At 45.8% G+C, this 15088-nt stretch overlaps 1 protein-coding gene across 1 annotated transcript in view; it reads right to left on the bottom strand.

Moving 5' to 3' along the window:
- The window catches only part of SIMC1 (SUMO interacting motifs containing 1), a 372068-nt gene that overhangs the window by 26207 nt on the left and 330773 nt on the right, over positions 1-15088 (bottom strand). Inside the window, exons 8-9 of the mRNA XM_086931744.1 lie at positions 6521-6683; positions 6302-6386 (exon numbers count right to left, since the gene is read on the bottom strand). Of these exons, the coding sequence (XP_086787870.1) occupies positions 6302-6386; positions 6521-6683 (248 nt within the window). The remainder of the gene's footprint in view (positions 1-6301; positions 6387-6520; positions 6684-15088) is intronic.

The following is a 15088-nucleotide window of genomic DNA, read 5'->3' as shown; positions in this document are numbered from 1 at the left end:
TTGCACCACAAAGCGGGAAGAGCATAAGAAAAAGAAATAGGTTGTGTGTTCAGGGGTTGAGATGTTTGCCCAGTCTGCTCAGAAGCGGTCATGATCAATTCCATAAAATCATCTCATTGGAGAAAGTCTGAATTGTTCTACTGAGTGCCACAAAGGCACGACTACAGTGACCAAGGAAAGCAGACAACCTCACCACTAAGAGGAATTGAGCCTTTTTTGTCACAAGCTTGTCACTTTCTTTTCCCCCCAGGCACTTAAGATCATCATGGCCGCACTTGTGATATCGCGACTGGACTACGCAAACGCTCTCTACCATGGTATCCCCGCGTACAGCCTGCGTAGACTCCAGATTATTCAGAACCAGGCAGCCCGGCTGGTGTTCGGCCTTCCTCGCTATCACCATTCCACCCCCCTTCTCAAGGAGCTTCACTGGCTCCCTGTAAAAGAACGTTATCTTTTTAAGATCGGCTGCATGGCCTTCCAGGCCCGCCAGGGCACTGCCCCCGCTTTCATCTCTTCATTAATCAACCTTTATGTACCTGCAAGAGAACTCCGGTCTTCCTCTAAGTCCCTTCTCCAGATCCCCCGCTTCACACGCAAAAAGTGGGGTGGGGCCAACTTTTCTACCCTGGCTCCAACATTCTGGAACTCTCTCCCCGATCATCTCCGCTCTGCCACCCAGTACCTCCCCTTTCGTAGAGATCTGAAAACGTTCCTCTTCAGCCAGGCCTTCCCCTCTTAAAACTCTCTCAATGTCTCCTCTCTTCCTTTCTTCCGGTCTCTCTTCCTCAGTTGCTGATCCCCCCAGCGCCAAGAAACCGCAAGGTGTACGCTGCGCTTTAGAAATATTTTAAATTAGAAATTAAATTAGAAATTACATACAGCTAAACTTGGTCAGTAAGTCTAGAGGCAGGAGCACACAATTTCTTTTCTTGCCACTTTTTAGTAGCCATATGTTGAAGTTGGAGGGCAGAGACTTCATACAAGAGTCTGGAGCCATTTAGCTAGAAAGCACGCTCTTTCTAGGCCCTTACGTTACAGCTTGTAGTTCTTGTGAGGGTTTTATCCTCCTTCCCACTGTGTCTATCATCCAGATACTATTTTACACACCAACATTAAATTACATCATCCACTCTCAAATTGCCAGACACCAGCTCAAACATATAGGGAATGGGGACACACAGGAGACTATACACCACCCTTTCTTACAAAGAAAGAAACAAAAAACTGCCATATAAAGTCGAGGGACAATTATTCACAATCACTCAGTCTCCTACTTGTCTAGCTTACACATTCACCCATATCAAACAGCAGTCACACAATCTGTTCTCGTGACAGGTCAAGACTTGAAGCGCCTCATGTTACACAAAGCAACAAGACAACAACTAGGTTGTAACTACAATTGCATAATTGTCCAAGACGTGAAAGTATTGTGATGTTCTTAAAAATTAGGCCCTATCACCACATACCTGCAGTCACAATGACACCAAACAGCATGTATGCACACAGGACGTGTAGTTAGGGATGTCCAGCCACTCAATAGCTAGGTCATGGTAATCACTGGCTTCTTGGTAATCACTGGCTTCTTTCAACAAGGGGTTCCCAGTCATCCGCACGTTTACACCTTCAAGGCACAGACAAAACAAAAATGGACCGTTTAACCAAACATCACCTTATTTCAAAACTTTCAGACTCCAACACAAGAACTGTGATCACAACTACATGGAGGTGTCTCCAGACACTTCAATAATTATACTAACTAAGCAGCACAAGAAATGCTCACACCATTTCCACCTTCCACAAGCAACACACAAATGCCCAAAAGGGTAACACACTGCACCACACTCTTATAGCCCAGCACTCCAAAAAAACCCAAATCAACACGACTAATAACACACAGAAAAAACACAATCTGCATTCCATACTATGCCCCATGGAAACTGCACCAGAAAAAACTGGGACCTCCCCGAAACACAATGACGATAGCCTCCAGTATACGCATACTTAGAAATGATTGACACAATGCAATCAAATATGAGATCCGTCTCACTGGCACCATACCACACCAGCAGGTAAAAAAGTACTTGCCTACAACATACTAGAGTTAGATCAAACACTACTGTTCAAACACAACACTGACCACTCCACTATACCCAAACTGAATAAAATGCACCACAAACATTCTCTTCCTCTGGTACCACACACCATCAAACCATCCATTTGTACAGAATAATGACTTTGGCGAAACCTGTGGCTATCAGCCACAATACCACAGGATATTACACTTCACCCACATTTAAACTCCAATGGGAACTCAAATTGGCAATCTCGCGACATGGTGCTTCTCTTCTTCCACATTACATCAAAGGGGTAAACCCCATCCAATGCAGAGTCTCACAAAGTGGTAATACTCTTCCCCACCTTAGCACACCATTGCATACTCCTCCATGCAACTTCTCACGAAAGAGTACTACACTTCCATAACTACGCATACCATGGTGTACTGACCCATGCAACCTATATCGACGGGTTACTGCCCCATGCAACCTATATTGACAGGGTACTGCTCTTTCCCCCGTTCTACACCAACACACATCTGAAGGTATTACTGTATGAAACTCTATGGAACATTAACACTGTCTTGATACCATTGTTTTTGAGCATAGGACTATACAATGGGACACATCTCCACAGTTTATACCTCTCTCAGCTGGCTCATCATCCTTGCTTGACCCTGCCTACCCTCTCCACAAGAAACCCCCGGCCTAGGAGCTTGAGCTGACATCATTTGACAGTGGATTTGAGGTTGGATGGTCCCATTATATTCCTCCATGGTCACAAGGCCATCTTCTTTTTCACAACATACCCCCCCCCCTTAACAAAAGGTCCTTAACTCATTGGCAATATGTTTAGGCTGGAAGGCAGAGTCTTCATACAAGAGTCTAAAGCCACTGTGGTAGAAGCTAATTTCTTTCTTCATGATAGGCCTTTACGTAACAGCAACAGTAGGTCCTACCAGGGCTCCACCCTTATTCCATCTGTGTTTATCTCCAGGCTACCCACTCTGCACCACACACCAATATCATATTACATCATTCGTTCTCAGAATTCCACATACCAGCTAAAACATTTAGGGCATGGGGACACACAGAATACCAGATTTTACTAAAGTCAGTGTAAGAATAATCCCCATGATGGGCAGAAAATGCCTAGTACCGTCAGTTGCACCTTTTGAGTCTTTAAAGGCTGTAAAGTCTAAAAGATAATAGAGGGTTCGGCCTTTAGCAATGTGGGGCCACTAGAAATATCATTAAATGATATGAACCTATTTGGGAAACTATTTGCTTATGAATTTACTTTGGTCACTTTGAGAATACAGACCACAAATCACAATCTGAAACTGTATATTGGTCCATAGTACACTGATGTGTGTATGACCTTGATCTAGAGTTGTTTGACAGTTGGCGAGAGTGCCAGTGCTTCAACACAAACCAGCATTTGGGCCTCGGTCTCAGATGTGGTGCCTCCACTGATAAAACAGCCATATGCTTCAGATGCTATGCCGGTGCAACACAGCTGTCAACTATTAAAGATGAATTAAATCTTCTGAAAGATGCCCTATATCCTCTTGGGGAATGAAAATGTGTTTTATGCTGTTCATGTGCCAGACTTTTATTGTCCTGTACTGGTTGCTGCATTATCTTCTCAGTGTGTGAAAACTCAAAGCAAAAGCTTTGTGCAGGGGTTACACTTGATGTTGATGCCTTGGCACTCTCCAACTAGTCCTTTAGTTTCTAGGTTTTTAGTGGTGTAGCTGTGGATGAAGGCAAGCGAGAATTAGACGTCGAGCAAGTTGACAGAAACACCCTTGGGGTCCGACCTTTCTTTGACATCAACCATATGCCAGATTAGTGACAACAGAGACACTCCTCTCATGGATTTCCCGGTGTCTGTATTCCAATGCAGACATCACTCCTCCCTTGTTTTTTTTCCTGCTGGCAGACTCCAAAGCAGAGGGTTCTGAACATCTTCTCAGAAGGCTCTCTTTAGCCCTTAAGCTCCCAAATTCTTTGCCAAAAGACATCCTAAGTAGCATCTGTTCATGTTTTCTGCAATTGGTATGGAAGTCTGCATGACAAACCACATAACTGTGTGTGTACCTTTCCATTCCTTCTCAATACTAAAGGAAGAACAACAGGTGAGGCAGTACTCACTTAGGAAACTACATTTACAATAAACAACTACCTATAGGAAAAAAAAATGATTCAAGTGGCTAATGTCCAAAGAGTGAAGTCAAAAATCCCCTCTAAAAGATTATCTTGAAGGAAAATGTCAACAAGCGAGGAAGACTTCATGAATCTGTGGTCTATGGCAAAAAAAACAGAAACGTCTGATCCTGGCCAATCCAGCTTCTAGAATCCGTAAATAAGCAGCATTTATTTATTAATTAAAGTTTTCTATGGCGCAAACATGACCACCGAGGGTGTTAGAGCGCTTTACAGTTTATAAATCAAGAAAGGATACAAGGGGTAAAAATCTATTTTCCTCATGTAAAAGTCAAATGCAAACAACACCATTACCTGCTCTACTATTTCCTCTATTGGAAAAGGCCAACAGGTGAGCTTTTTTATTTCTGATCAGCAAAATGTATTTTATTAAACTGATTGTAAATTTACAGTTGGACATATATAAGAAAGAGACAAAACATTATGCCTGTTTTCATGTCAATTTTTTTTGCTATAATTTATTTTAAAAATGTGATCTGGATCCTGCATATTGCTTGCCTGCAAGGGTCTACAGTAATGAATATCAACGGAAAACCCATAATGGCGAAATAAACGGTCATACGGTTCCTACGAATTAAGCAGGAATCTGTAGCCGGACAACAAAACCGTCAGAATAAGGGTCCATGTGTATCAAAGTATACTTGCCCACTTCCCGAGCTAGCTCACAGGGCCCCAACTGAACCCCTAACCATACCAGGGTACCAAATGGTATCTGCAACTTAAGAACATGACCACTATAATTCCCCAAGAAATCGTGGAAACAGATCTACCCTTTCGTTGTTAACGTTCACATGAACCAGGTAAACACAAGAAAGATACAAGTTGGCTATTCAAACATTTATTGAACTAATGTATTTGTGTATAGAAAGTGTGAGCTACAATTATTAGGAGGATGAAACAAACCATTGTAACCAGCATTACAAGAATGATGAAAAAGATACAGTTAAACCATTATAACATTACTGTGTGATTATAATTATATTTATACTCCTGTCTATTACTACCTACACATTCCAGAGCTCAGTGGCAGTACTCTCTGCCAGATCTCTTGGGACAGCCTAATTACCCATACCTGTGTATGATGTATCAGTAAACCTATATGGCGTAAAGCAGGCTATCGTCCCTTACAGGAGGATGGTTAGAGTGAGCAGGGCTGCATCTCCGTCACAGTGCACAGCATTCCAGGATAATCTCAGCAGAAGTGCTCCTCTGCCACATTTTGCTCAGAGGCAGTATATATAATAAAATCAATGTTCTAATCGCTCTGTGGCAAAGTTGCAGAGCTGATGCGATGGTTAGTCTGGAGTCTCAGAGCAGTCTCCAACCAGACAACCAACTGCAAGGGCATTGCGTTTACTGTTCCTAGCCTTGGACAGAGTGTACCTGCAACAGGATAATATACTTAATAAGAAATGTGCTGCATGCACAATAATTTCGATATACAATTTCGTGTAAGTGCAAAGTATGTAAAAAGTCAGCAATAGAACAAGATGTCAAGTTAAAATGTGTAACTAACATGGAGACTAGCGCAGGCTCGATTGAAACTCGTAACAAGACGCTTTTCCTATGATGTACTGCATATCACCTAGCCCTCCTATAGCACTTTTATCAGGTAATTTCAGCCAAGCATGAGCTGAAGTGCCATGTTATTCAAAAGCTCACTGAGAAACATTCAACTGCTTGGCTTTGAAGGCGGACTGTAAACTTTTATGTGCTACTGCCTTTTAACCAAAACATTATTCTGGGCTTTTACATATACCTCAATTCCTGGTTGAATCACACAAAGGAGGTAGGGCATTTATACTACCTTGAGAGCATGTTTCCTAATACATAGTACAGTGTTATCCCTATTTTCTTAACATTACAGTTAATTTGTTTATGAAATTAAAATACTTGAATGGGCAACTTGCATAATGGAGCACTGTAAATGAATCACCTCAAAGTACTAGTACAAGTTTAGAGTTTCCTCATGAAGACAAAGTGGCTACTTCACACACAGAGCAGGGAAAACTTACCTAACAGAATGCTTTCATAACTGATGAATAGCAAAAACAAGTGGTGAAGCATTTCATCCCACCTTTGCAATTCTCCTTGTCCACCCTAAGTATTAGAGAGGAAAAGAGAAGTCAGCAGTCAATGTAATGCAAAGTCTACCCCCTAACTGGCATTGCAGTATACCAAAAATAAGCTGTGTTTGATCAACATAACTTAGTGAACGTCAGCCCAATCCTTACCTGATCATCCAAGAGAAGAGTGGAATGCTTAAGGAAATACAGGATCTTGGTTCTAGAGAGAAAGCAGCTTTTTGGAGGTGGCGGTTCGCAGCTGTTGTCAAACATCAACTCCAGCACTTTGGCACGTAGGAGATGACTTGCAATTGTGTTAAAGAAGATCTCTCTATTTGAAAGGCAAACAGAAGAAAATAATTTGGTTCCATAAAACCTTGTCCATCAAACTGGTACAGTCCATATATACTTCCTCAGTACAAATAAGGGAGTAATTAAAAAAAGAATATTGATGAACTTCACGGGTGGCAGAGGCAACTTACAGTTCAAACAGCAGAGCTAATCAAACAAATCTTTTGGAAAGACCAAATATACCATACTGGTGCTGAACAGCCTTGACTGAAAAAGGATGTAGAACAAAAAGTGTACTTACCTGTAACTACGGTTCTAGATCATTGATATCTTTCACAGATACACATGCTTGAATTAGTTTCCTATGTTAAAATAGCAGTGTGTGCAGACACTCAATAACATTGAGAAAAGTCATGGACTACATAGCACTAGCTAACAGCATAGGGTGGCATGCTCTCTGTCCAATGAGGTGATAGGACACAGAGCTCTGCCACTCCTAGAGGCATCTGGTATATATTTGAGATTCTAGCGGTGTATATACCCTTGATTCTCATCGAAAGGGAAAGACAATGAGCTGCCTGCAAATCTATTAAAGATACAAATGCTGGATAACTGTAGTTAGAGGAGAGTAACTTTTTTCTTCTACAGCATTAGACCTTCCATAGATTCACTTGCTTGAATTAAGATTAACTAAGCAATAATAAGAGTTATAATAAAGTACCAGTAGGAAAGAGAATGAGGCTCATCTTGTCAAAAAAGTGTCCTACTGCAGATTGGCCTATGGTTTGGAGAGCCAGTGCAGTCAGTAATAATTAGCTAAAGTGTGAGTTTACCTCCACGTTGCTGCTTTGAAGATTGAGTTCAAAGATATTGCTGAAAACAGAGCAGTTGCACGAGCCATACTTCTCTGGGTCTGATAAGTCAGAGGTCCTCAACTTTGTCTCCACCTCTCCGCGTGAGACGATTCCTGGTGGCTGGCCACGTTGGGAGCTGCCAGACACCCTCCAACCACGCACGCAACATGGGTTTCATTCTGGACTCAACGTTCTCCTTGACCCAGCAAGTCAACGCTGCCTCCTCCTCCAACACCCTTCGCATGCTCAAGATCTACTGATGGATCCCCACCGAAACCAGAAGGACGGTCACCCAAGCCCTCGTCAGCAGCAGGCTGGACTACGGCAACACCCTCTATTCGGGAACCACGGCCAAACTCCAGAAAAGAGCCCAACACATACAAAACTCCTCCGCATGCCTCATCCTCGGAATCCCTTACCACAGCCACATCACGGCCCACCTGAGACCTACACTGGCTCCCGGTCAACAAGAGGATCACCTTTAAGCTCCTCACTCATGCCCACAAAGCACTCCACAACGCCAGACCAGCATACCTCAACGAACGACTCACCTTCTACACCCCGAACCGCCAACTTCGCTCCGCTGACCTCGCCCTCGCCACCAACCCATGCATCCGCCGAACGACCACCGGCGGCAGATCATTCTCCAACCTCGCTGGCAAGACATGGAACACCCTCCCCATCCACCTGCGACAGACCCAGGACCTGCTGACCTTCAGGAGACTTCTTAAGACCTGGCTATTCGATCTGCCCTGCCCCCCCTCATCACCTGAGACCCTCATGGGTGAGTAGTGCGCTCTATAAATGTTCTGATTGATTTATGGATTGGCTCTGATAGTGGCTGAAAGATCTGCACATCATTCCTTGGGTCAAGGTAATGGAAGAGAAAATCTACATAGCTCAAGTTTGTTTAGTAAATAAATTACCTTTATTGAAGTGGCCATAGGCCACAAATAGGTTATCTATTTGAGGGAAATCCTTTTTTGCTGTGGACAGAACTGCAATAAACTGTTAAAATTGAAATAGTGGGGGGGGGGGGGGGGGGGGGGGGGGGGGGGGAAGGAGCTTCGCGGGCATCCAAAATGGTCACGTGAGCACAGAGCTCCCGGGATCCGCGCCGCCCTTCGCAAATATCCTGACTACATTCTGATTTTGAAGATGGGCTTTTGTAGGCAAACTCCGGCTGATCTCAATACTCTTTGAAGAACTGAGTTCGGACGTTGGGATCCACTTCTACATCGCCTCGAACTTTTGCGGCCCGCCCCGAGATGAGACTGGGGGCTCCGTTGCCTGGCAGGCCGAGGAGTAGTTGAACAACAACGGCCGAAGGGGACATCCCCCAGATGGCCTCAGCCTAACTTTCAGCTTCGCTTTCCTACTCCCGGCTCAGATTGACTGAAACGCTGCTCGGATCGACCCTTGATCCGGCCTGGTGTTACTACACTGCTGTGTGCCGTCCCTGCTGATTGCCTCGTTTCCAGCTTTATTGGCATTTACGCTAATTTGGTCCAGTTTCGCTGTCTTTTTGGCCACACTACAACCGGCCATTTTCACCAGGTCACGCGGGGGTCCTTTTTCCAATATGGCTACCAGACCCGATGCTGAGAGACGCAAGACTAAGACACCTCTCCATGGGGAACAGACCCAGACGAATATTATGGATCATTACACCCACTTAAAAGGGATCCCCCAGTGGCACTGGCCGTACTCCTGACGACCCTAAGGCTGATCCTTCTGCGACCTCAGAAGGATCGTTGCAAGACGTCATGAGTGCCATCACCAGTATGAAGGCCTCCATGGGACAGCAGTATGAGGCCCTTGCCTCCAAGATCAACACGGTGGCCGTTGATGTTATGCTGATTAGAGCGGACCTGGCAAAGACTAACGAGAGGGTCAAGGCGTTGGATCTGAAGACTTCCAGCCTGATTACGGATGTCACGGACGCTCAGACAGAGATAGTCAACTTGCGTTCTTCTCACGACATGTTGGCCCGTCGTCTTGAGGATTATGAAAACAGGGCCCGTCGTAACAACGTACGCATTATCGGTGTCCCTGAAAATCCCGAGACCTCTGCAACTGACCTTCTTGTGGAAGATCTGGTCACAAACTATCTTGCTCCCGCTGGACTTAGCAAATTCTTTGCTGTTGAACGGGCACATCGAGTTCCAGGCGGGAAGGCGAAGCCGGGCGCCCCCCCCCCCCCCTCGAGACCCATTATTGAAAGACTATTCCACTTTAGGGATAGAGACGCTATCCTTCAAGCCTCTCGAGACAAAGGCCCTGTGAAGTTCGAAAATACCTCTGTGACCTTCTACCCCGACTTTTCCCCGCTCGTTCAAAGGCAGAGACTGGGGTTTCAGGGAGTGAAGAGACGGCTGCGGGACTTGGGCCTGAAGTACGCCATGTTGTTTCCGACCAGACTTCGGATCGAGTATGAGGAACAAACGTTTTTCTTTGATCGCCCGGACAGTGTCAGTGACTGGCTTGATTCTTTGCCTAAAAGGGATGATCGAACTGGGCACCCCGGCGGCGGCTCGCCGGCGCAAGAGTGACACTGTGGATCCTGGCATCTGAACTTTCCAACTATTTCAGCTGAGTCTGGATATTGGTGCTCTTGTTCTTATTTTAAATTGGCCAGAGGGTGGCGGGGGTGAATGGGGACTCTTCCTCCTGGGTTCTTCGTGTAGTTTTATGATGGGGCGACAGGCACACTGCAAGTTGGGGTGGCTCATGAGTCGTACGCAGGGGTGCAGGGTGGGGGGCGTTGTAACTGGTTCAAGTTGGGGGGTGGTGGGGGGTGTGTGTGTATGTGACTGTTTCTTTTCACAATGCATCGTATTGTTTTTTTCATCTGCTCAGGTCATTGGGTTTTGTGTGGGGTGTGCTCCGCTTCCTTCTCGGGGATGGGGGGTGGTGAGTTGAGACTGCTGTCCTGGAATGTTAATGGGTTGGGAGACGCATCTAATAGGTAACGCATGTCAAGCCATGAATAGACGTGGATACCGGCTAGTCGCACATTTTGGGGTAAACTTCTGGCTCTAGGGGGGTGGGCATTCTCATCCAGTCTTCTCTCCCCTTTGAAATCGATGAAGTAACACATGACGACAGAGGGCGCTATGCTGCGCTCACTGGTAGATAGGAGGGGAAGACACTGTCCATACTCACGATATATATCCCTCCGGGCCTACAGGCCTCTACCTATATTGATCTTGGAAGGGTTATACTTGGGCTTCCTGAGGGACTTCTGATTCTTGGTGGGGATTTCAACTCCGTTGTTTCTGGCACTTCTGACCGTTGTCCCCCTAGGGATTTAGCTAGGTCCCATATGTGGCTGAGCGACTTGTTGGAAACTTTTGGGCTGGTAGATAGCTGGAGGTTGATGCACCCTACGCAGCTTCAATACACCTTCCATTCGGGGGCCCATAGTAGTCTCTCCAGGCTAGACTATTTTTTAATGCCATCGGCCCAATCCTCCTCCATCAGAGAGGTTCGCCATCTTCCATGGGGTATTTCTGATCATTCCCCCTTGTGGCTTTGTTTTGAGGTCGGAGTGGGCAGTGAGGGTAGAGTGGCTCCCATTAACCCCTGGTATTTCCGCAATCCTAAAACCCGCTCCGAACTGGTGAAAGCTATGGACCATTACTTCAATGAAAATGTGGGGTCTGTTTCTTCTTTTGTTTCGTTGTGGGAAGCTTTCAAGACGGTTATTCGTGGGCATTCTTTGTCGCTGATTGCTGCCGCCAAGAAGGCTAAAAATGAGGAGCTTGTACGCTTTGAAACCGACATTATTGCACTTGAGAATGATCTTGAATCTGGAGTAACTCGTTCAAAACTGCACTCCCTCAGTTTGAAACAAGCCGATTACAGAGCCCTCGTTACTGACGCGGCGAAAGTGATTAACAGAGAGCAACAGGGCAGGTTGTATGATGTGGGGGACAAGGCCGGTAAATTGATTGCGTGGCTGGACTAGAAAGAAAGAGTGAACCGTGTTGTCCCGGTGATTGTGAGGCCTGATGGTGATTGTGTTACTGACCCAGTTGGGATTGTTGAGTGTTTTGTAGACCACTTCAGAACCGTGTATGCCTCGGTCTGTGATAGAGATGAGGAGGACTCCCGGTTGTTGCTGCGGGACATTGCATTACCCTGCCTTTCCGACGCCGATAGAGAGCTCATGGAGGCACCTCTTACGGTGGACGAAGTCGCGGTTGCCATACGTTCCCTTCGTTCAGGCAAGGCAATGGGCCCCAATGGCTTACCCATTGAACTGTATAAACTGCAACCCGACAAAATGGCGCCCTACTTAAGGGAAATGTTCCTTGAGGCCTTGGACTCTGGTTCCCTTCCCGCTGATCAGCGACTCGCCACCATTGTAGTTATCCATAAGGAGGGTAAGCCGCGTGACCGTTGTGCCTCGTACAGACCTATTTCTCTACTTAATGCCGAACCCAAAATTCTAGCTAAATTGTTGGCTAATCGCTTGATTAAGGTGATCGGGGACTTGATTCATCCGGATCAGTCAGGTTTCATCCCACAACGAAACACCGCCCTTAATCTTCGGAGACTCCATGGAGTTCTCGCGAGGGCTGAGACTCTCACCGAGTCGGCCATTTTAGCTTCCCTTGACGCTACCATGGCTTTCGATACCATTGAATGGCCTTACCTTTGGGCGGCCCTCTCAAAATTTGGATTTGGCCCGGTGTTCATCGCCTGGGTGTAACTTCTTTATGAAAAGCCCTTGGCTCAGGTGGTGGTTAACGGGAAGGTGTCCGGTGTTTTTACACTTCGGCGAGGCACTCGGCAGGGCTGCCCGCTGTCTCCGCTGCTCTTCGCCCTAGCTTTAGAACCATTGGCGGAATGGCTCCGTTGGGAGCCTTCCATAAAGGGCATTCGGTGGACTCCCGATTTCGAGGATCGTATCTCGCTATACGCAGATGACATCCTCCTATATCTTACCTCCCCTCGAAAATCCCTGAATGTGCTTTTTGATGTTCTGACCTCTTTCGGAAAGAACTTGGTCTCATTATTAATTCGACAATCATGTGTCTACGTTTTGGCAGGAGGTCTTCCTCCACTGCCTCGTAGATTTCCAATTCAAGTAACTGAGACTGGCTTTAAGTACTTAGGGATTTATGTCTCTTTGGACCCCACCGTTCGCTAGGAGCGTAATTTGCTACCCCCTCTCCAACTGCTGAAGCTTGATGTTACACGCTGGCGTCAGTTGCCACTGTCACCACTCGGTCGTGCAGCTCTTTTCAAAATGATGTCGCTGCCTAGATTTTTGTACGCACTTCAGAATTCATTTGACCCCGTTCCTTCGGGTTATTTTCGTGAAGTGGAGAGTCTACAGAGACGACTGGTTTGGGATGGGCGTGCGCGCATTGCTCTGTCCAAACTCACGCTTCCATGGTACGACGGTGGCATTGCCCTCCCGGTCATCAGGCGCTACTATTGGGCTTCTCAATTGAGTGCGGTCAACCACGCAACTTATGCTCCTGGTTTTGCCCCGGCTTTTGCAATGGATAATACCTTCTGCCGGGGGGGGAATTTCAACAGGGCGCTAATTCCAAGAGGCTCTATAAAACACTGGCCGGATCCACTAAAATTGCTGTACGGGTGTGGCATGACGCGAATGCGGCTTTGGGGTGGTGTGATAGACTTACCCAACAACCCCTTTGTATGAGTCTGAAGGTTTGGGTAATTTGTGGAGAACGAAAGGCTTTGATAAATGGGATATGATTGGTATAAGCAAGGTGAGTGACCTCTGGTCTAAAGATAACGTTAAGACCTTCGAGGTGCTAAAGGCGGAATACGAGCTCGGAGACACAGAATTCTTTAGGAATGCTCAGGTCCGTCATGCCCTATTGTCAGTTTTTGCTGTGGGTACCGATATTCCTGAGTCCTCTCCTCTTGAGGATCGTATCCTGGATGGCCATGTGCCCCACAGCACAATTTCACTGATCAATAATAGGACTGATCTGCTTGTATGCCTCAGGGCTTTGTGGACTGCCGACGGACTAGAATTGGATGACGAGGACTGGCAATCTGCTCTGACCTCGCCTAGAGGTTGCCATACCTGCTCGCCTTAGATTTGTTCAACTTAAGACCCTCCATTGTGTGTATGTTACTGGTCCGAGTCTGGTTCGCATGGTTTACTCTCTGGATAGGTTGTGTAAGCGTGGCTGCGGCATGACTGGCACTTTCCTCCACATTCTATGGGAATGTCCGGAGGTGGTTGAGTTTTGGTCCCGAGTGCATGTTGTAATGGAAAGGGTCACTGGTGTGTCGCTCCTGCCCGAAGCCACGAGCTGTCTCCTGAATGTCCGGGAACCCAATGATTAAAATATGCCACAGATCAATTGGGCGACCCTTGGTAATATGATTGCAAAGAGGGATATTGCACAGCTCTGGGGCTCCCACAGGCCGCCCACTGTATCGAAATGGAGGGAGAACATGGATTAGTGCATGTTTAGGGAAAAAACGGTGTATCTGTCACGGGGCAGGCCCAAGAAATGGAGTAGGATCTGGTTACAATGGAACGCATACCGTGGAAATATATGTACTCCCCCACATGATTTGCTTCCTGATGTTACCTTATCCCCCTAAATGACATTCCAAGTATTATCGTTGACTGTACTAATGATTGTTTCCTCGCTACCCCCTCCCCCTCTACGGATATCGGATGTACTGTACATGCTGTATTGCTTTAGCGCCGCCTGCATGGACCCATGACCATGCCTTCACTGTATTTATGCCTTGTGGATTTTGTTATTTTGTTTGTGAATAATTTCAATAAAAATTAAAAAAAAAAAATTGAACTAGTGGAATGCAGTTTCGGCTGCAGTAGTGGGTTGCAGAAAGTAAGTTGACAATGAAAGCCTTTGGTCTACATAAAATAATTTTGGGACCTTGTAATTCACTAACTTTTCTTTCAGACTTGATTGCCAGTAGACACAGTTATCCATAACATATGTTATATGGGCATTCTAAAATGGGTTGAAAAGAACTTATTGGTGGACCTCACAAAACTATATTGAGCTATCAAGATGGTGAAAGTCTTAGTGTAAAAGTTCAGAACAAGCTCTAATAAGGAAAATATTACTTAACCTGTAAGCATCTGTTTGTAACAGTGCTGCTGTAGATTGGCATGCTCTACATACTCCTGCCATGTAGTGTTGTACTCAGACATTTACAAGTTGTTTTTCTCTGAGCACTGGGTGTAATGACTCCTCCATGAGCTGGCAATGGGCATCAAATCCAGGTTATATTGTTTTCCACACAGTGGTGTAATGTGGCTGAGCCCATGTAGATACGCTGCACATTTTCTTACATAGTCCTGTTTCTGAACAATAACATTATTTGCTGTGAACTTTTGGACATATTTCATTGACATGCATGACAATGTTGGATTTGTTTCTCTGAAAATGCTTTGCTTATACATCTAGTTTCACGCAACATTATCATGACGCCTTGAACACAGAGTACAAGGTCTTTACGCACAATGTACAAATGTCGTTCTATCTTCCTCCACGGGGCAACAGGCTATTATATAGAAGCGTTTACAGGAGTTGGCAGAGGAGTCACTTCCACTGAC

The sequence above is a fragment of the Lissotriton vulgaris genome, chromosome 7, assembly GCF_964263255.1.
Source record: "Lissotriton vulgaris chromosome 7, aLisVul1.2, whole genome shotgun sequence".
Classification (NCBI taxonomy): Eukaryota; Metazoa; Chordata; class Amphibia; order Caudata; family Salamandridae; genus Lissotriton; species Lissotriton vulgaris.
Note: the sequence above shows the minus strand (reverse complement) of the source record. Positions and strands in the feature narration are given on the sequence as shown.